The sequence below is a fragment of the Branchiostoma lanceolatum genome, chromosome 7 (assembly GCF_035083965.1).
Source record: "Branchiostoma lanceolatum isolate klBraLanc5 chromosome 7, klBraLanc5.hap2, whole genome shotgun sequence".
Classification (NCBI taxonomy): Eukaryota; Metazoa; Chordata; class Leptocardii; order Amphioxiformes; family Branchiostomatidae; genus Branchiostoma; species Branchiostoma lanceolatum.
The window spans coordinates 13,880,321-13,901,580 of record NC_089728.1 but is presented as its reverse complement, the minus strand read 5'-3'; the positions used below and the strand labels follow the sequence as shown (position 1 = coordinate 13,901,580).

Sequence of the window (21,260 nt, the reverse complement as noted above, 5' to 3'; positions counted from 1 at the left end):
CGTAAATCGGCACTCGGTTATCCAGTGCTGAATGACCTCCGCACTGGATAACCAGTAAAGAATGACCGTTGACCTAGCCGGAACGCAAATCTGTACTGGAACCCGAGTGTCGAGAGGAGTTCAGCTCTGGAACCCAAGTACCGAAACAAATTCAGTACTGGACGTCCAGTGCTGACGAAGCTTCGGTACTGGAATAAAGCCGTTCTGTACTGGAATTCTTGTACGGAACTTCCTTCCGTATTAGGGGCCGAGTATCGGCGCCATTTTCTCTACGGGTTCCGTACTGGGCGCCCAGTAAGAAGCCGGTTACATCTGTATATTTGCGTATTTGGTACATGCAATGAAATGCATGGACAATGGCATCAGCAGCACCATCTGTAATAAAGGGCGGTTGTCCGACCCCCCCCCCCCACAAAAAGAGGTACTGTATACTGAATCTTTGCCATGTTTAATAAATTCCGTCATATATCCAATGAATTCACAGACACGTGTGGTTTTCATCTAAGTACTAGTAGCAGGAGTCATTTGTAGTTCTAACATATGGAGGAATTGCAGGCAAACACTTGTATTTATCAGGAAATTTTGAATTTCAAAATGATCCTGTCAGCAGTAGAAAAAAATTTGCACTGCTGGCAGGATTATTATTTCGAAAGGATTTTCCTAATATCTTAATATCATTAATGTGTTTTCACCTTCTTCTACTATATGAATGAAATGCAGAAAAGAGCATGTTGTACCATCATCTGAAGCAACTACACTGAGAATTCATATGCGATGAAACACCTTGTGTATACAGCTCAATTAACTAGACCCCCCCACCCCCATTATTTATATAATGGCATTGCTAGAACAAATGCAGAAAACAGCTTGTTATTATACTAGCCTGTATTTACACAAGGCGGTTACGGGACCGGCTGGACACTAGGAGCGCGATTCGTCAGGCTAGTTATTATACCATCACGGGCAGGAACTACACTGGGTATTCATATGCAATGAAACACCTTAGACAACATTCTTGAAGATGTATATACAGCTAAATTAACTAGAACCAACGCAGAAAACAGCTTGTCATACCATCATGGGCAGGAACTACACTTGGTATTCATATGCAATGAAACACCTTAGACTGTCAACGTTTACGACATATTTGCCAATTTTTGGCATGTTGACCACCGTCGGAGAGCAATGAAATTTCTTGTTTTTTTTGTTTTTTTCGGAATCAGGCGAAAATTAATGAGCGCGCTGATGTCATCCATAAAAATTACTTGCTGTGGCCTTAATACTGCACAAGGTACAAATTGAGCCTGGCGAAATCTGACGATATCTAGCAGAACTGCAGCCACTCCCAGGCCAGCTGACATCTCCAGAGGTCACCACAACAAGTGAAAGCATGGCTGCGGTTAGTCTCCGATGCAGACTCCTCCCGGCTTTTTTTTTTTTTCAAGTTATTGTTTTTATACTATTAATAAAAGCCTTGATGTGTGGTTAAATACACCATTCTAAATTTTACAAACTTTTCTTAATGTTGCAAACGTTTTTATATATGTTACAAATTGTTCCTAGCGACCAAGCTGTTCTAAATGTTCCAATCGATCTAAATGTTGCCGCATTTCCCAAACGTTTCCAGTTGTTCTATATGTTACAAGCTTTTGTAAATGTTGCAAAATGATCTTCAATTTTATGAAATAATCCTACATTATTCTAAATGTCTAACATTTTCTAATTAATACGAAATCAAGGACATACAGTCAGTATTAGTAATGCAACAGTACACAATCCTAATTACCTACGATAATCATGAAGCATCCATTTTCCTTAGCTTTGACATATACATTTCTTGATTCAAACCATTTTGAAATCATCCTCTCTATACCATACTAGTTGTTGCCAGCGGAAAACCTCACAATAGGAATCGCTATGATCAATCCAAACACATACAGGATGAGACAGAGACGGTCCAGGACCCTTGCAAGCTGGCCGTAGTCCGTCTTGACAGCCTCATCTTCCGTTGCCTCGGTGGTTTGGGGTTGGCCAGAGGTCCCGAAGGACTCCACAGCATTACTAAGATTATTGACCGACTCCTTGAGAGACAGCAGGACTTCAAGAAGGTGTCTTGGCTCAGCTTCAGATGGTTTACTAAAGACAATAGAACAACACTGAACATGAGCTTCATGGTGCAAAATTGGCGGAGCTTCCATGTAAGACATCACGAAATCGCCGGCGAATGCACCCAGATACGCGGCGACATGCCGACCTGCGTGCCGATTACCGGCGCTACGAACGTCCCTTGCTCGCACGTAAATGTTGCCCGACTTGTGTGGGTCGACATCACGAAATCGCGGGCGAATGCACCCAGACACACGGCGACATGCCGACCGGCGTGCCGATTACCGGCGCTACGAACGTCCCTTGCTCGCACGTAAATGTTGCCCGACATGTGTGGGTCGACATCACGAAATCGCGGGCGAATGTACCCAGCAGACACACGCCGACCTGCGTGCCGATTATAGACGAGCGATGGAAAAGGCAGCGCTCTTTTGAGGCCCGTGGCACCAGTGGTATACGGTGGTACAGGTGGCTTTTATATTGAGACGAGCGAAGGAAAAGGCAGCGCTCTTACGAGGCCCGTGGCACCAGTGGTATACGGTGGTACAAGTGGTTTTAATACTGAGACGACTGAAAGAAAAGGGAGCGCTCTTCTGATCATGAGCCCCGTGGTATAAGTGGTATGCGGTGGTACAGGTGGTTTTTATACTGAGACGAGCGAAGGAATAGGCAGCGCTACTCTAAGGCTTGTGGTATAAGTGGTGCACGGTGGTACAGGTGGTTTTTATACTGAGACGAGCTAAGGAATGGGCAGCGCTCTTGTGAGGCCCAAGGCACCGTGTAGGTGGCCAATCCTTCTTCGGGGCAGACGGAACTCTCTTCCGCCTGGGTCTAGTTTGGCACCCGGTGGTAGAGGAGGTCGCTATACTTAGACGAGCGAAGGAATATGGGCGGAGTTTCCATGTAAGACATCACGAAATCGCCGGCGAATGCACCCGGATACACGGCGACATGCCGACCTGCGTGCCGATTACCGGCGCTACGAACGTTCGTTTCTCGCACGTAAATGTTGCCCACTTGTGTGGGTCCACATCACGAAATCGCCGGCGAATGCATCCAAACACACGGCGACATGCCGACCTGCGTGCCGATTACCGGCGCTGCGAACGTCCCATGCTCGCACGTAAATGTTTCCCGACTTGTGTGGGTCGACTTCTTCTTCGGCGCAGACGGAGCTCTCTTCCGCCTAAGTCGAATTTGGCACCCGGTGGTAGAGGAGGTCACTATTCTTAGACGAGAGAAGGAATAGGCAGCGCTACTCTAAGGCTTGTGGTATAAGTGGTACATGGTGGTATTGGTGGTTTTTTTAGACGAGTGAAGGAATAGGCAGCGCTACTCTAAGGCTTGTGGTATAAGTGGTACACGGTGGTATAGGTGGTTTTCATCATATATCACCGTGTACCACTTATGACTTGTGGTATAAGTGGTACACGGTGGTATAGGTGGTTTTCATACTTAGACGAGTGAAGGAATAGGCAGCGCTACTCTAAGGCTTGTGGTATAAGTGGTACACGGTGGTATAGGTGGTTTTCATACTGAGACGAGCGAAGGAATAGGCATCGCTACTCTAAGGCTTGTGGTATAAGTGGTACACGGTGGTAAAGGTGGTTTTCATCATATACCACCGTGTACCACTTATGACTTGTGATATAAGTGGTACACGGTGGTATAGGTGGTTTTCATACTTAGACGAGCGAAAGAATAGGCAGCGCTACTCTAAGGCTTGTGGTATAAGTGGTACACGGTGGTATAGGTGGTTTTCATACTGAGACGAGTGAAGGAATAGGCAGAGCTACTCTAAGGCTTGTGGTATAAGTGGTACACGGTGGTATAGGTGGTTTTCATACTTAGACGAGTGAAGGAATAGGCAGCGCTACTCTAAGGCTTGTGGTATAAGTGGTACACGGTGGTATAGGTGGTTTTCATCATATACCACCGTGTACCACTTATGGCTTGTGGTATAAGTGGTACACGGTGGTATAAGTGGTTTTCGTACTTAGACGAGTGAAGGAATAGGCAGCGCTACTCTAAGGCTTGTGGTATAAGTGGTACACGGTGGTATAGGTGGTTTTCATACTGAGACGAGCGAAGGAATAGGCATCGCTACTCTAAGACTTGTGGTATAAGTGGTACACGGTGGTATAGGTGGTTTTCATCATATACCACCGTGTACCACTTATGACTTGTGGTATAAGTGGTACACGGTGGTATAGGTGGTTTTCATACTGAGACGAGTGAAGGAATAGGCAGAGCTACTCTAAGGCTTGTGGTATAAGTGGTACACGGTGGTATAGGTGTTTCATACTTAGACGAGTGAAGGAATAGGCAGCGCTACTCTAAGGCTTGTGGTATAAGTGGTACACGGTGGTATAGGTGGTTTTCATCATATACCACCGTGTACCACTTATGGCTTGTGGTATAAGTGGTACACGGTGGTATAGGTGGTTTTCATACTAAGACGAGTGAAGGAATAGGCAGCGCTACTCTAAGGCTTGTGGTATAAGTGGTACACGGTGGTATAGGTGGTTTTCATACTTAGACGAGTGAAGGAATAGACAGCGCTACTCTAAGGCTTGTGGTATAAGTGGTACACGGTGGTATAGGTGGTTTTCATCATATACCACCGTGTACCACTTATGGCTTGTGGTATAAGTGGTACACGGTGGTATAGGTGGTTTTAATAATAAGACAAGTGAAGGAATAGGCAGCGCTACTCTAAGGCTTGTGGTATAAGTGGTACACGGTGGCATAGGTGGTTTTCATCCTATACCTCCGTGTACCACTTATACCACACGCCATAAGTGGTACACGTTGGTATATGATGAAAACCACCTATGCCACCGTGTACCACTTATACCACAAGCCTTAGAGTAGCGCTGCCTATTCCTTCACTCGTCTAAGTATGAAAACCACCTATACCACCGTGTACCACTTATACCACAAGCCATAAGTGGTACACGGTGGTATATGATGAAAACCACCTATACCACCGTGTACCACTTATACCACAAGCCTTAGAGTAGCGCTGCCTATTCCTTCACTCGTCTAAGTATGAAACACCTATACCACCGTGTACCACTTATACCACAAGCCTTAGAGTAGCTCTGCCTATTCCTTCACTCGTCTCAGTATGAAAACCACCTATACCACCGTGTACCACTTATACCACAAGCCTTAGAGTAGCGCTGCCTATTCTTTCGCTCGTCTAAGTATGAAAACCACCTATACCACCGTGTACCACTTATACCACAAGTCATAAGTGGTACACGGTGGTATATGATGAAAACCACCTATACCACCGTGTACCACTTATACCACAAGCCTTAGAGTAGCGCTGCCTATTCCTTCACTCGTCTAAGTATGAAAACCACCTATACCACCGTGTACCACTCATACCACAAGCCGTCTGGATGCATTCGCCTGCGTTTTGGTGATGTGGACTCACACAAGTCGGGTAACATTTACGTGCGAGCAAGGGACGTTCGTAGCGCCGGTAATCGGCACGCAGGTCGGCATGTCGCCGTGTGTCTGGGTGCATTCGCCGGCGATTTCGTGATGTGGACCCACACAAGGGACGTTCGTAGCGCCGGTAATCGGCACGCAGGTCGGCATGTCGCCGTGTATCCGGGTGCATTCGCCGGCGATTTCGTGATGTCTTACATGGAAACTCCGCCGGAATATGCAGCGCTACTCTAAGGCTTGTGGTATAAGTGGTACACGGTGGTATAGGTGGTTTTCATACTGAGACGAGCGAAGAAATTGGCAGCGCACCACTAAGGCTTGTGGTATAAGGGGTACACGGTGGTAGGGATGGTTTTTTTATACTGAGACGAGCAAAGGAATAGGCAGCGCTCCACTGAGGCCCAAGGCACCGTGTTGTTGGTCAATCCTTCTTCGGGGCGGATGGAGCTCTCTTCCGCCTGGGTCTAATTTGGCACCCGGTGGTAGAGGAGGTCGCTATAGTTAGACGAGCAAAGAAATAGGCAGCACTACTCTAAGGCTTGTGGTATAAGTGGTACACGGTGGTATAGGTGGTTTTCATACTGAGACGCTGCCCATTCCTTCGCTCGTCTCAGTATGAAAACCACCTATACCACCGTGTACCACTTATACCACAAGCCTTTGTGGTGCGCTGCCAATTCCTTCGCTCGTCTCAGTATGAAAACCACCTATACCACCGTGTACCACTTATACCACAAGCCTTAGAGTAGCGCTGCCTATTCCTTCGCTCGTCTTAGTATAGCGACCTCCTCTACCACAGGGTGCCAAATTAGACCCTGGCGGAAGAGAGCTCCGTCTGCCCCGAAGAAGGATTGACCAACTACACGGTGCCTTGGGCAACACAAGAGCGCTGCCTATTCATTAGCTCCTCTCAGTATGAAAACCACCTGTACCACCGTGTACCACTTATACCACAAGCCTAAGGAGCTCTGCCTATTCCTTAGCTCGTCTCAGTATAAAAAAACACCTCTACCACCGTGTACCACTTATACCACAAGCCTTAGTGGTGCGCTGCCAATTCCTTCGCTCGTCTCAGTATGAAAACCACCTATACCACCGTGTACCACTTATACCACAAGCCTTAGAGTAGCGCTGCCTAATCCTTCGCTCGTCTAAGTATAGCGACCTCCTCTACCACCGTGTGCCAAACTAGACCCAGGCGGAAGAGAGTTCTGTCTGCCCCGAAGAAGGATTGGCCACCTACACGGTGCCTTGGGCCTCACAAGAGCGCTGCCCATTCCTTAGCTCGTCTCAGTATAAAAACCACCTGTACCACCGTGCACCACTTATACCACAAGCCTTAGAGTAGCGCTGCCTATTCCTTCGCTCGTCTCAATATAAAAACCACCTGTACCACCGCATACCACTTATACCACGGGGCTCATGATCAGAAGAGCGCTCCCTTTTCTTTCAGTCGTCTCAGTATTAAAACCACTTGTACCACCGTATACCACTGGTGCCACGGGCCTCGTAAGAGCGCTGCCTTTTCCTTCGCTCGTCTCAATATAAAAGCCACCTGTACCACCGTATACCACTGGTGCCACGGGCCTCAAAAGAGCGCTGCCTTTTCCATCGCTCGTCTATAATCGGCACGCAGGTCGGCGTGTGTCTGCTGGGTACATTCGCCCGCGATTTCGTGATGTCGACCCACACATGTCGGGCAACATTTACGCGCGAGCAAGGGACGTTCGTAGCGCCGGTAATCGGCACGCAGGTCGGCATGTCGCCGTGTATCTGGGTGTATTCGCCGGCGATTTCGTGATGTCTTACATGGAAGCTCCGCCGAAAAATTGCGCGTGCAAGTTTTATGTTTGAACATGTTAATTTCTTATGGATGTAACATGTGCATAAACCTGAAATGTGGCATTTGAATAGCGAGCGCAAGCTGGATATGGGTGTACAAAAATAGTAGCTACTGACATGCCAGTATGATAATATAGCTGGATTGTGCTGAAGTCACTTTGATTAGAGATGAATCTTGACAACCCCAATGGCAAAGCATGTTCAGATTACGGTATGGTCACGCAACCGGGTTCTGGTAAAATGGGAGAATAGGCTTGTACATGGTTTTCAGTGTGTATGCGCAGTGTGTTGCATTGTGAGTAATACGAATGTGAAGGTACATAAAGGACTGCACATACGCATTTTAAAACGTGAGCTAGCTAAAATAAGCATTCTATATGGATTTGTATGTTGCCAGGCAGGGCTACTTTGGTGGTAGAACGAGCTTGATTCTTAATTGATGGCTAAGAGCATTTATTATGTTTAAATGTGCCAGTCATGTAGCCAAAGTGAAATAAGGTACAATTGCAGGGACTACCAGTAGAGCAGGTTTATTGAGCAACTGTAGTCTATGTAGCGCCAAGATGGGGACAAAACCTACCTGTTATTGTCTGCCATGCATTTCGCCATCTCAAAGTCGTCCACTTTCAGGACGGTGTGGCCACGTTTTGTCTGGGTCAGGTCCCCCAGGAACACGAGGCGAGCGACATACCGGAGAAACACCTTCTTGACGACGGGCGGGAGGTTCTTATCCTACATGGAGCAAAACTCATACTTAACCATGAATGTAATATATGACTATGCGAATCATTTGCATTGTTATTTCTTGACCGCACAGCAAGACCAGTCACATTTCTACGAAGTCATTTAAAACAAAACATCACTACCCTTGAAGTCATGAAGTCCTAAAATCAAAACATGACCATCCTTTAGCAATTCAATATGTGTTGTTCTATACGCATGACAACATATCATTACATATCATTGTGCATTTTAAGATTATGGTCATGTACCATGATACAATCACATATGCTTGCCTAAAAAAGAAGGAAAGGATAAACAGACAGACAAATAGATGGATAGATATTGAATTTTGTTGATGCTAGAATAAGTGTAAGTATCACGAATTTCAAAGGAGACAAACTTGAGGAGTCAGTTTAGTTTATCTACACTCACTGTATCTATATTCATCAGATCACAGAAAATGGCATACCCGAGCATTGAATTCCACACATCATCGCCTGGCCAATGTAACTCAGCCTCGTATTTGATATTTGATTCGGGCTCCTGATTGGTCAAGCAATTCTGGCTGTATGGTAATGTAATTAAGAAACTCACCGTTGAGCTGATCCTGATGACGATCACGGTGATGATCAGGAAAAATCCCATCATGCACATGTACACAACGATCAGCAGCGCTAAGATGGAAAATTGAAATTAATTGAGGATTACATATGCATGGGATCTATTTCTATTCAAGTGTTGACGTAGGCAATTGATGGCATTTCGCATTCTATATTGTGGTACCCGTTGCAATAAAACTGCTAAAAATGGATGTACAATTGAACTCTCTATTTGGCGTGTAAGGGTGTTGGCAATTTTAACATTATCATAGAGCGGAATCTTGCTAATTTTTGGAGCGTAAACAAGTCACGGCTCTTACCTACAACAGGCATCGAGCCCTTGGCCGGCAGGACCTCCGTGATGAAAACCAGAGACACCACCATGGACAACAAAATCGTCATCCCGAAGGACAGACGGTCTCCCTATCACAAACAATATACGATCACTGATTAAAATCAACCATAAATATCACCGGGGAATGTTCTTGATGGTGGTATGTATCTAGCATTCCATCAAAATTAAAGGCACATTTTGTGTTGTATGAGTCATTGATATTTTCGGAAATGTTAACTTGATCAGAGCGGCCATTGAGTTACACATCTAAGATATGTACGTTGCCTTCATAACTGGTTTATCTTGATATGTCTCTTATATAAATCTAAAAAAAGTCCAAACAATAAAAACCATTTTGTTCACCATTGGACTTATCATCTAAAATTGTATTCACCTTATTTGCATATCAATTCATAGTTCGTGTTTGAAAAGCTGCTGATATACAGATTTTATTCAGTGTCACGGACAAAAGGAAGTGGATGCTACCTGAAACGGCTTAACGAATCAGGAATTTATCTAGTTGCTTGAGTAACTACTATTTGGCGTATCTTATTTACCTGGATGTGTAACCTTGATATATGTATGTATATTATTCAACGCACCTTTTCAATCGGCAGTACAAAAGTGATGCACATGAGCACAGAAAGAATGATGACGGGGAACATTGTGGTACACAAGTGGAATGTCGGGATCCGTTTAAACTTCATGTTGATGCAACCACTGCCAAAGATGCCCTCTTTTACTTCAACCTGGCAGGGGTTTATAAAAAAGAAATTGTCAATAGTATGAAATGACACTTGATACCTTGCAATGACGCTTAAATTATTGCCTATCGATGTAAGTAAACAATGTATATTTTGAACTTGAAGGTATCTTTGTACTCAGTGCCACGTCGTCGTCTGTAATAGACTTGCTGACAGTATACGTATCGGATAGTAAAGTAGCCACGCTGTCCATTATAACATTACACTTGATGCACATGTTTCATGCAAATATGGATCGCATAATAGAAGAAGAACGTTACTGCACGACAGTTGTACATGGTACAAAGTATTGCTAGAATTCATAAACATACATAACAATCGACTATTACTTAATATTTAACATTTTCAGAGAGCTCATCTACAACATGAGTGACAATCGATCTAATATGCATTCTAATGGCTAAAACAGTATACAATATATTGGTGACGATGATAGTATTCTGTGTCAGGAATGTAAAATAATGTCTCGTTTTTGCATAGAGTTGTATATAAATTGGCCTACATAGGTGGATATATGAAAAGGGCATGACAACATCATATTGAATATTTCTGTCTTGGAATGCGGCAGCATTTTACCGGAGTTACATTCGTTAATACTATCTGATTATCAACGAGGAACAAGAACTTGTTTCAGGTATCGATAACTAAACACATACCGTCCATCGCGCGTTCCACTGATCTGCCACGTCCACGGCCTCTTCTCCACATGCCATGAAGTTTTCTATGTGAGATTGGTGCTCAGTACCATTTTTGTTGTCATGGTTTTTCGGGCAGTGAAACCTTTCCACACGAGTACTTGATCCCAAACACACAGGGCACTCCATGGAATCAAATGGAAAGAGCGCTGGCTCTGGAAAATGAAGAGGCATATCGTTATTTCAACTAACTCTATACCTATCTATCAGAGAAAAAAGAAGAGAGACAGAGAGACAGGACCCTCTCTGTTTCTCTCTCTCTCTCTCTCTCTCTCTCTCTCTCTCTCTCTCTCTCTCTCTCTTTCTGTTTCTCTCTCTCTTTCTCTCTGTCTCTCTCTCTGTTTCTCTCTGTATCTCTGTCCCCCTCATTTGAACATGTAGAGAGAGGTATTCACCTTCTGGCATTGAAGTTTTTGTTGTTGTTTTTTTTGATAATTTAACTTACCGAGATCACATGTTGTCGTTAAGAGATCAATGATGTCCCACTCCACTAGCCCATCACTGGTAACTGTCACAGGTGCATCGGGGAACTCGCTGAATTTAGCGTCGCCACTGCAGGAATCGACATAATTATTGTCAGTAAGTTTTGAGGAGATCTTCCTTGTCGTTAGAGAAACAAACGTACCGATCAAAAGTGCATCGGTGGTGTTAGTTTTATTTTATTTTTATGATTATGAAAGTAGTGAATGAATAAGTGGAAAAGTGATGTGCGGACATTAGCCACTCTTTTTTATGTGTGTAGATACTTATAGAACAGATGCTAGTACTATGCACATTCTGCGTTGCTGATGAGAAAACCAAAATGTCCTTACTTTCGTTGAAGATTGACTTTGGGGATCCACACATCCTTGGTGGTCACAACAAGCTCAGAGATTCCACCGTATTTAGTGGGAGTCCAGGACAGACGGTTGTCCCTCCATCGCTACAAGGGAAAAATTAACAACATACCTAATAGATGATATATGAACATTGCACGTTGTCATAACTACCTGAAATAGATGTGTATGAAGACAGCAAGAAAGCAAACTTCATACACCACCTGACACACGGATCATATAATTTTTTGTCACTTCACAACTTTTGATAATCTATAAATGAGACTTTGTCTGACTTTAAACAACCAAACTACTCACCAGTCTGAAGGCAATCGATGCGAACATGTTCTCATTCTTCTCATCCTGAAAGCAAAGATAGAATATTGTAGAATTTTCAAAGATATCATGATTCAAAGTTACAACAACTACGCATACGTCCTTACCGCTTCAAATACAATAGCATAACTGTCAGGATATACACAATCTTAGATAGCAGTTTTGATTTTTCTCATGCATATCATCTACATTAGAGTTCATCGTAGTTAATAAGTAAAGAGCCGCTGTATACTTAAGTAAAGTGGTAAAACAGTCCCCCAAAAAAATCATATGATGGATGGAAATCATAAAAGATGAAATATATAATATCTTCTGTTTGGTCATGAAACAACTAATGGCAACTGTAATAAGAAGAGGAAGATGCTCCACTTACAGCGTCGATTATCTCCACCACAGCAGCTTCAAAGGTGATCTTAACTTGATCCCTGCTGGGGGCCAGTTGCGGGGAATAACGTTCTGAATCAAGCATCGTAGTTGCAAGCTGCAGGCTGTGGTCAACTGGATAAACGACACGAGGGATTCGTTATGGGTCCTTTGCAAGCTATACTGTATCCCTATCGAGAAAGAAGATCAAGGGAACGTTTACAGGGTTCCTACTCTCTTTCGGAGACTTACAAAGTTTGTTGGCCCAAACGTATATACGTATTGTGTACAAATAATAGTCGATTAGTTTTTGTAGACCCAACATTAACAGACAACTAGATGATTCCTGTCACTTAAAGTCGTTACATGGCACAATTTCCTGATAAATGATACCTTTCCACCTTGGTATTAGATATATCATTATTTTTCTGATAACTTACATGTGGCATGTAACGTTGGGTAACATAAATTCGTGGGGTACTTAAATTCGGGATTTTTCGAAAACGGGGTATTTAGGGATATGTGCTAGATGCAACATCAGTAATACCGCTAGAAATGCAAACTGGACAGACTAACGTATTCAGAACACTGTCTGAAAACTTCGATAAGCATGCATTAGAAGGCGACGAGGACAAAAACTCTCCGTCCCTTATTGGAACAGTCTGAGGGCTTCGTGGGAGAATCACACTACATCGTTGTCGGCTGGTTTATAAGACAAATGTCACATCCGCTTCCTGCTAAACACAATCATTTACAATACAACTTATTTTCTTAAAATTGCTGACCTGCAATTGGACTCTAAGTGTGATCAATCATCAAAACCCCTCTTTGTTGCTACAACCTACGGCACGTGTATTTTCCCGCCGCCATATCATTACCCAGAATCCTGTTGTCAAGCAGACGACAAAGGTTTGTGAGGAACACTTTTTTGTCTAAATGTTGCGTGTGATTGTGGCTGAGGACGATATTTTCCTCAAAGTTTGCTCCTAACACAACAAGGAATACATGGACATAGTAGTATTATCAATGCTACGGCATCCGCCAAAACTTCCATGAATAATGTACACGTTGCCATGACGGTGGATGTCGACTTTGACGTTCTATAGCTACCGACTCAACGCACGGGTTGTTCCCGAAGGCCTGATGTTTGCGGTACGGCCGTTTTTTCGTGTATTTTTTTTAATTGGACACGTCTATATCTATAGCACTCTCCTCAAGCCAAGGATGGAACAAATAGCTGCTGTATAAAATGTAATTAGCGGTAAGATATTCAAGACGAATCTTCTCTCCCGAATTAATGTTCACCCCTGTCCGACAGCACCGTCATTGTGCGTGCGGCGGACGGTAGTTTCAAGTTGAAACATTATGGTGTCAGCACGACTAGAGACAAAATCTACCATATAGATGATTAGTGCAAAGATAGTACATGATACTGACAGAATAATAGAAAAAAAGGATGGTTTATTGTTCTGCTAGATTGATTTCAGTCAACCATTATCGGAAAAATCCCGAATTTATGTTACCCAATGTTACAATAGGTAATGATTAAAAAGATCTCCAGATGTCATATATAACACTTTGGACGAGAAGTGTACGGCTGTGCAACAAAGAATGGACTGGATAAAACTACATTAAAAGCAGTTAGAAAACTACGTTAGAACGTTTAACGTATTCACTACGTTTGGCTTTAGCAATATGTATATACTATTTGTAAGTGTTCGGTAGAATGGTACAAAAACATACATGTTAGAAATTACAAGGTAGAACTTAAGATAAACTCACCAACACATTGTATGTAATCCTTGCTCCATGTTCCATCTGCTGTGCATGTTATCGACATGTCATCATCCTCCATGATGTAGCCTACATCACAGCTAATGGAAACTTTTTCTCCTACCCGGTAGAAATTTTGGATTGGACTTCTGCTTCCCGACTCCACAGGAGGGGGAATTCCGCAACCGGGTTCTGGTAAGATGGGAGAATAGACTAGATCATAGTTTGAAGTGCATATGCGCAGTGCGATTCATTGTGAGTAATACGAATGCGAAGGCTCCTCGCAGTACATAAAGGACGTAGAACTCACACTGCACATACGTATTTTCAAAACGTGAGCTAGCTTGAAATAAGCATTCTGTAAAATTGCATGTTGTCTTTGGTGGTAGAGCGAACTTGATTACTGAATGTAGTAAAATTCTTTATTCATAACCACTTATGGCGTTTCAATGACTGTCATATATTATTGCTATATTCACCAACCTGATCATGAATGCAGCCAGAGGCTGTTTCCACAACCTCTGAGCCGCAGAACACAGTGAATCATCATCATCACCAACCTGATGAAATTATTCGGGTACCATGATTTCTATTTTGAATCTTTCAGTAATGATGAGTAATGTCCTGTTTTAGAATATTTTGAAATTACAAATTCTAATAAAAACAATTTACCATCACAAGGCTTCAAACCACATGGCACAGGAAACTGGTATTCTTGTCCATCATAGACGGTTGTCACCATACAAAAGGGTTCTGTATAAAAGTCTGTAAAAGGAAGACAGGCATAAGCATACAGCTGTCACGTCTGTTACATCCAGGGAGGTATAAACGCAATGCATTTGCAAAAGATACCAATGAAGGCCTGGTTTACTTAAGTCTGAAACCTAAGGAAAGAGCAAAGGATACGCACCTGGCATGACATTCCGACAGTAGTCCTCCCGTGGATCAGCCCAATCGAGGCGCCTCTGCCAAATTGGCCCAAGCACGTCGGTCCAATTACGGCACGTATTTCCACCTTCCTCCGGTAGAGTCCCCATGCCTCTGTAGTTTTCTCCAGTACCGTAATAACAATCTGTGTAGGTAGGTTAACATGATCATACGGACGTCAATATCAATGACTTGTTGGTGTAACTATACAACATCATTAAAGATCATTGTGCCGATTGCCATTTGCCTAGATCTCTCCATAGAGATCCTACAGACTGCTTGCATTTGTTGCTAATCAGTGTTGATATAAGGCTTCCAACTTGATCAGTTTCAGATACCAGTAACCTGAGTTCTGACAAACCTTCGGGAGGTTCCAAGTTGACGCATCTAGTTTTCGGAAGAACCTCACAGTCGATGGCCTCAAACGATGACCCGTTGATGACTCTTGATGAACAGGACGACCGAACCTCCTTGCACCACGACTGGCAGGGTAATTCTTTCCTAATGTGAAAATGAAGAGCAAATAAGGTTGCCATTGCCATGTAGGCCTGTGATTTATTTGACATCAGTGCATCAAAAACAACTTAAACTCTGTCATTAGGATTGCATGATTGCGCATAATTTCTGATCCATCGATCTGATTGATTGATTGATTGATTGATTGATTGATTGATTGATTTGCAACGAAAATAAGGTATTTCAGACAGGTACCCAAATCTGCAAAGGGCTTTTTTGAAACGATTCATGCATGTTACAAAAAGGCCATTGGCTTAACCACATGCTTTACATAATGGCACGGACCATTGTCACTTTAAGAATGCTACGCATGCGGTACCTATATGTTTCAAGTCCAATGAGTGAAGAGATATCTTCAAATTACCTTCTAGAAAACCGGGGCATCAATAGGGAACACAGGAATGGTTGGATTTGCGGGTGGCACGAACTGTCCGCCGTCTTCATGTCATGCCATTGCCGTGAAGCCAAAATCTCCTCAACACTTCCGTGGCCGTAGAAGTTGGGGATCGTTAGCGTGTCGAAGTCCAGATCTTTGCAGTAGTTATAGAACTCTTCGGGGACGTTTTGAACAACCGAACGGTCCAAAGCGCTAGTCATAACCATTTCTGAAGAATGATACAAATAGAAGCTATCAAGCCACCCTCTTTGAAAATCCAATGGTCGATAGAATCATTCATTTACTTATCTATTTCTGTTTTCTTTTACTAGGGAGGATCTCTTATAATCAGTGACTTGGCACTGCAGCTAATTTTCAGAGAGCTCTTTGGTACATGCTTACAAAAATACAACCATATGTACAAGACAAAAACAGATTTATACTTCGAATACCAAAACCGCTATATCCATAATCGTAGTATTACTTCTTCATGTGGATGTGCGCTCGAATGCGTAAAACATTATCAACATATTCGATTGAGTGAATGCACTAGTGAATAGATATCCATGTATGTATCAACAGGAAAATAGGATATGTATCAAAACAATAGAAAAATGGAAAGCAATATCGTACCTTGGGTTGCCCAGTATCTCGCAGAGAATCCAGACCATGCAACATTAGCATCTGACATAAAAACCACCGACAGGACCTTGGATGTTGATTCTATCTCTGGAGGCAGTTCATTCCCACAGAACTTCCCTACAGAAGTTTTAGAAAAAAATTAATGTCATATTAAAGTAATGTTGCTTAAAATAAACTAGTTAATGTTTGTCAATATTTGTACAATGAATGACTGAATGAATTAAATCATGTGACAAGATCGTTCAGTACTGTAATAAGGGCAATGTAATCAGAAGAACATAAAAAGTTTGGATATAAAAGACGTAACGTTACACATGATCATGACAATTCAGAACATATGAGGCAAAGGTGGCAACGTTTTAAACTGTAAATAGTAGTTTAGATAAGTTATAAGTAAAGTGTCAACATCAAGAAAACCCGATAACACACATGTCACAATGAGTCAAATCAAATTAAGCATATTCACCAGATTGTGGATTAATATTTACTCAATACTTATTCTATCTTTGTTTCAAGGTCATGTCTGCATTTGCTCTATATATCTGAATAAATATTGATATGATTCTGGCCAAGAAATTAATGTTACATTTAAGATGTATATTTAAGAAATTAATGTTATACTTAAGAGTAAACTGGGAGAGTGTACCTTTTAAATCATTGATACCATCGTACACAGCGACATAGTCATAGCTACAGTTTCGCCGCAATTTCGACTTTTCGACATCAAAATGGTCGAACGCCAAGCGAACCACGTCATCACCAGCTTCAATCCTCCACGTTATATTTGTCCTATCTGTAAATAGAAATGTCATCAACAATAATTCATTTTGCTTCTAAGTGGGTGTGCAAGTATTTTGAAACCAAGCTAGACAACCAGACAATCTTGTCAATGATTGGGAGCATTCGTTATGGAATTAGATGACATTAATGGTGCTGTTATTAGACGTCAACAACCAAAGACATTCGTTAATAAGCGTTGACAAGTTCTACTTTTTTACAATATCAAAATAGGCCAAACAAATGTTACGGAAAGAAAGACAATATCAATACTATTTTCATATCTGCCAAGCAACTGTTCTATGGTATCGTGCGGGGCAATATTCTTTTTCAAATGATTATCATAAATCACTTTATGGCCATTCCAACTCAATTACAAGAACTAAAGCTATATCAAAAGACACGGAACTTAATTCTTTTTGACATTTCCTGAAACGGTATCAGATTGGAAATGGCCTTACTTGGGTAGTTGCCTGGAAACCCGGGACTATTGAGACGTCCTTCACGTCCAAGTTCGGCCTGTAGGACAATGAACTGGCCTGGTGGGGGTGCAGCGCCCCCTGCCGATCGTGGCGGAGTTGCACCTTCCTGACCGCAGACGAAGGCAACGAAGACAATGTGGACCCCAAAGAGCGCGTCAAAAATTCGCCTATGCATCGTCTGTGACCTACACAAAGGAAATGGTGGAGAATAAGACAAAATATCCCTTTAGTAAACGTTACTGCTTCTCGCAAATTCAGTATAAAGCTACCACAAAGTTTTCACTACTTTTCACTTGTAACAGGAAGTTGTCTGTCTCAAAGTGGATCGATTAAGATTTCGTTCTGAAATAGCGTGCGTTTTGGACCTATGGTTCGTGTCACCAACCTATTCAATGTTTCAGGCCCTCAAACAGGACGACTCAGTCCCCGAACAATGGGTGGCTAAGAATGCCCAAGGGCATACTGCATATCGTAACACGCATGCATGGATATGCCCTCTTCTAAATCAAAGCTCATACCATTTGACCTTTCACAAACAATTACAAAATCACTATAATCAAAAGCTAATCATTGCTTTACACGAGTACTGTTACAGCAGAGGAAACCGTTGTTGTTGTTATTGTCATGTTTTGAGGTAAAAAGTCAGTAACAAGTAGACGGCAGGACACATACCTGGCGTTTTGGGTTCCCTGCTGACAATGTCGACACGGCAAGCTCACACCTGGTAGCACAAGTACACTGGAAAGCTTGTATTATCTGTCTGGTATGCATATGATTTACTAGCTACGGGATACTAGTACATGTTTTTTTACGGGGTACACGGAAGGCTGAAAGTAGTCTGAATCAACAAGCGTCAGGTATAGACTACACACGGCAGTCCCGGATCACGTCTTCTACTGGATAAGCCACATGCGCACAGACAACCCTGCTATTGTTCCCGAAGAGGGCACGACAACTGTTTATAAATTTCAACTTCATGTCGATTTTCAAGTCAAAATACATAATGTACTAATATTTAGACATCAAATGTATTCCAGCATAACTGTATGATTCGTGAAAATGTTGTTTTTCCATAACGACAGTCTAAGGGATGAATTTTATACACGCATCGTTCGAAATTTGGTTGGTTGTTGGGAAGGGGGAGGGGCAACAAGTCCGAGAGAATGTTATGTGAGCTCTCAATCTTGCTTCTTTGTTCAACCCACCAACTTTGCTCAAGATCTAGAGTTATTAGGAGAAAGTAAAAAAATGAAAAATTGTTCACATAACCATTGTCTTGGGCCTGAGAAAGTTAACATTTTCATGTCTACTTACTCTAGATCTCTTGACGTTACAGTTGAACCTATGGTTCTGTCCACATAAGTGAGCAAAGTAATTACTGTGGGTAGTTAGACGTGTAATACGGATGCCTCCTGGTGATAAGCTATGATACTGCAGCTAACCGACTTGTGGATTTGATAGGAATTACGACTGAGCAGAAATCAAAATGTATATCGATCTGCAAATAGAAAGTTCTTCGCTGTGATAAACTAGAATAAAGAATGCTTGAATACGTATAAACTGTGCTGGTTTAGATTTAGAATTGGTCAAGTGAACAGGCACGCCTAGCTAGCGCGTGAAATAGATTAAATTAAACACGAGAGGGAAATTTAAAATAAATGGATTTATTTAGTACTTATTTGATTTAGAGTATAAGCTCAGATCTTCTGTTCGGATGGGTAAAATTTGGCGCCATTTCATGCGTGTGCGATTTGGCGTCATTTCATGCGTGTGACGTCATATCCTGTGTAACTACATTTCTCAGTGATCAACTGAATTAATCCTACGCTTGTCATTCTGACGGTATTTTCGAAATATACAGATTAAATCCGTAATAATGGCGTCTGCTTCATTGTTGATGTTTGAGGCTTCCCAGCTGAGATAAAATTGCATTCTTCTGGCAGACCCCTAATGATGATGACACCCTGTGCATGCGACCCAAATTACTGGTTAAGGCCAGCCCCGCGAGCTTTTGTGAAATCCTCTTCTTCATTAGGTAATTATTAAACCGTTGTAAATGGATAATATTGCGTCAGTATCCGTTCACACAAAATCTAGCCCAAAGCGCAAGATACAAGTTTTGTATGTACGGGCTACGTATACGTAAAGGGCGTTTACAAACGTAAAGAACTGTTAAAAGTTACCTAAAGAGCTGAGGTTTGAGTCATCGCACACCTGCGTGTCACCCTACCCTGCCTGATCGATAATTATAGTCGGTCATTTATCTTGTCAGACGTGTGGCTTTCCTCAAACACAGGGCCGAATGTTTCTAACGTCACGTACCCCCCAAAAAGACCGTAACATCTACCAGAAGCCCCCAGATTAGATCGCACCTTGACTGGCGGCTGTTGGCCTGAAATCGTGGCTTTTAAGCCCAACATGTACCAATGAACTTTTCAAGAAAATTTTGGAGCTTGGTATAGTCGACAAAAGAGCACGTTTATCTCGAGTCACTTTTTCTACATCAAGCTCCCTCATCTACTCGGAAAAAGGTACGTGGATTTGAATACTTTTCAAAAGATATACGTCTTTCTTTTTTCCTTTCTACAGTTTAAACTGTTTTATTTTTTTCAAATAAGCACACGATTGGAACCCATAGGAACCCTGTTTCAAGTGCCAAACATTTCACTTGGATCTTGAAATAACTGCGTTCGATATAACGTTGATATCTGTTTTCTGAATGGTTATTTCAACATCACCCTATAGTTTATGATGATGATCTTCATTTGCACGTTCCTGTCCATATGAGCTAATTGCAGTACAGTAGTTACAATATCACATGAAACGTATTTGTAGAGAAGCGTTACACGAGGCGTTCTAAAGCAGTCAAATTATGTTTTATGATGAATCAAATCTATCTCCATGAGATGAGCTAATTTCTGAAATTCAGACATACGCTACGTGTACAACATAGCTATTTAAAAAAAAAAGATAACAGTCGATCCCAATGAAGACAGCAAACATTTAAACTTTCTCAACATCATTGTCGGAGTTTAAAAACACCTGAACATCCACCTGACCTGGTTTAAACAGACCGACTCTAATTTTCGTGACCTGAGTTCTTTTGCTGCCATTTCTTTGAAGAATGCTGGTAAGGATGTTTTAGCTGTCGTTTTTGTGTTGTTGTATTTTCCCGGACCATATGAGTTAGGCCTACTCAACCCTTCTTTGGATAACCGAAAAACGTTTTTTGAGTGCTCTCGTTATCATTGGTGGATCTTCAGTAGAATCCAAGCACTGCGGCGTTAGTCAGTGTCTATACCCGCTTTTTCATTCATTTACACAAATGGCATTATAGATAGTCAGAGTACAGATTTGCCAGTTACCCAGTTCAAGTTAAGCTGATGATTTATCATACGTTAATTCTTTATCTAGAGAATTCATCATAAGATTTCTCAAGAAATTTAAATGACGGGCACAAAATTCTGTAATGACCGCTACTTTAAATTTATGAGTGCATTCCAAATGTTCGGCACCGTTATTGTGGCCAACTACAAGATTTACGGAATACATAGTAATTTTACGGAATTCATACGAGCTTTTACTAACAGTAAGGACCGTATGTATTCCATATAACCCGTATGAATTCCGTAAAATTCGTATGTTCATTGCAGCGGATCAAATTTTGGCAATTCTTCATTCCGTCTGGCTCTGCTTGACTCCTGCTGATTCCGAGTAAGTGTGATGGG

General features: G+C 42.2%; 1 protein-coding gene across 1 annotated transcript; it reads right to left on the bottom strand.

Annotated features, from left to right (window-relative positions):
* Nucleotides 1-432: 432 nt before the first annotated feature.
* Nucleotides 433-18,509, bottom strand: LOC136439459 (uncharacterized). Its single transcript, XM_066434907.1, has 19 exons — nucleotides 18,205-18,509; nucleotides 17,512-17,717; nucleotides 16,920-17,066; nucleotides 16,265-16,390; nucleotides 15,620-15,860; nucleotides 15,101-15,240; nucleotides 14,723-14,884; nucleotides 14,485-14,577; nucleotides 13,822-14,004; nucleotides 12,050-12,174; nucleotides 11,659-11,703; nucleotides 11,338-11,447; nucleotides 10,971-11,077; nucleotides 10,487-10,680; nucleotides 9,669-9,815; nucleotides 9,053-9,155; nucleotides 8,728-8,807; nucleotides 7,991-8,142; nucleotides 433-2,136 (listed from the first exon to the last, which is right to left on the bottom strand). The coding sequence occupies exons 2-19, from the start codon at nucleotides 17,705-17,707 to the stop codon at nucleotides 1,878-1,880; spliced, it is 2,610 nt and encodes an 869-aa protein (XP_066291004.1). The 5' UTR covers nucleotides 17,708-17,717; nucleotides 18,205-18,509; the 3' UTR covers nucleotides 433-1,877.
* Nucleotides 18,510-21,260: the final 2,751 nt, after the last annotated feature.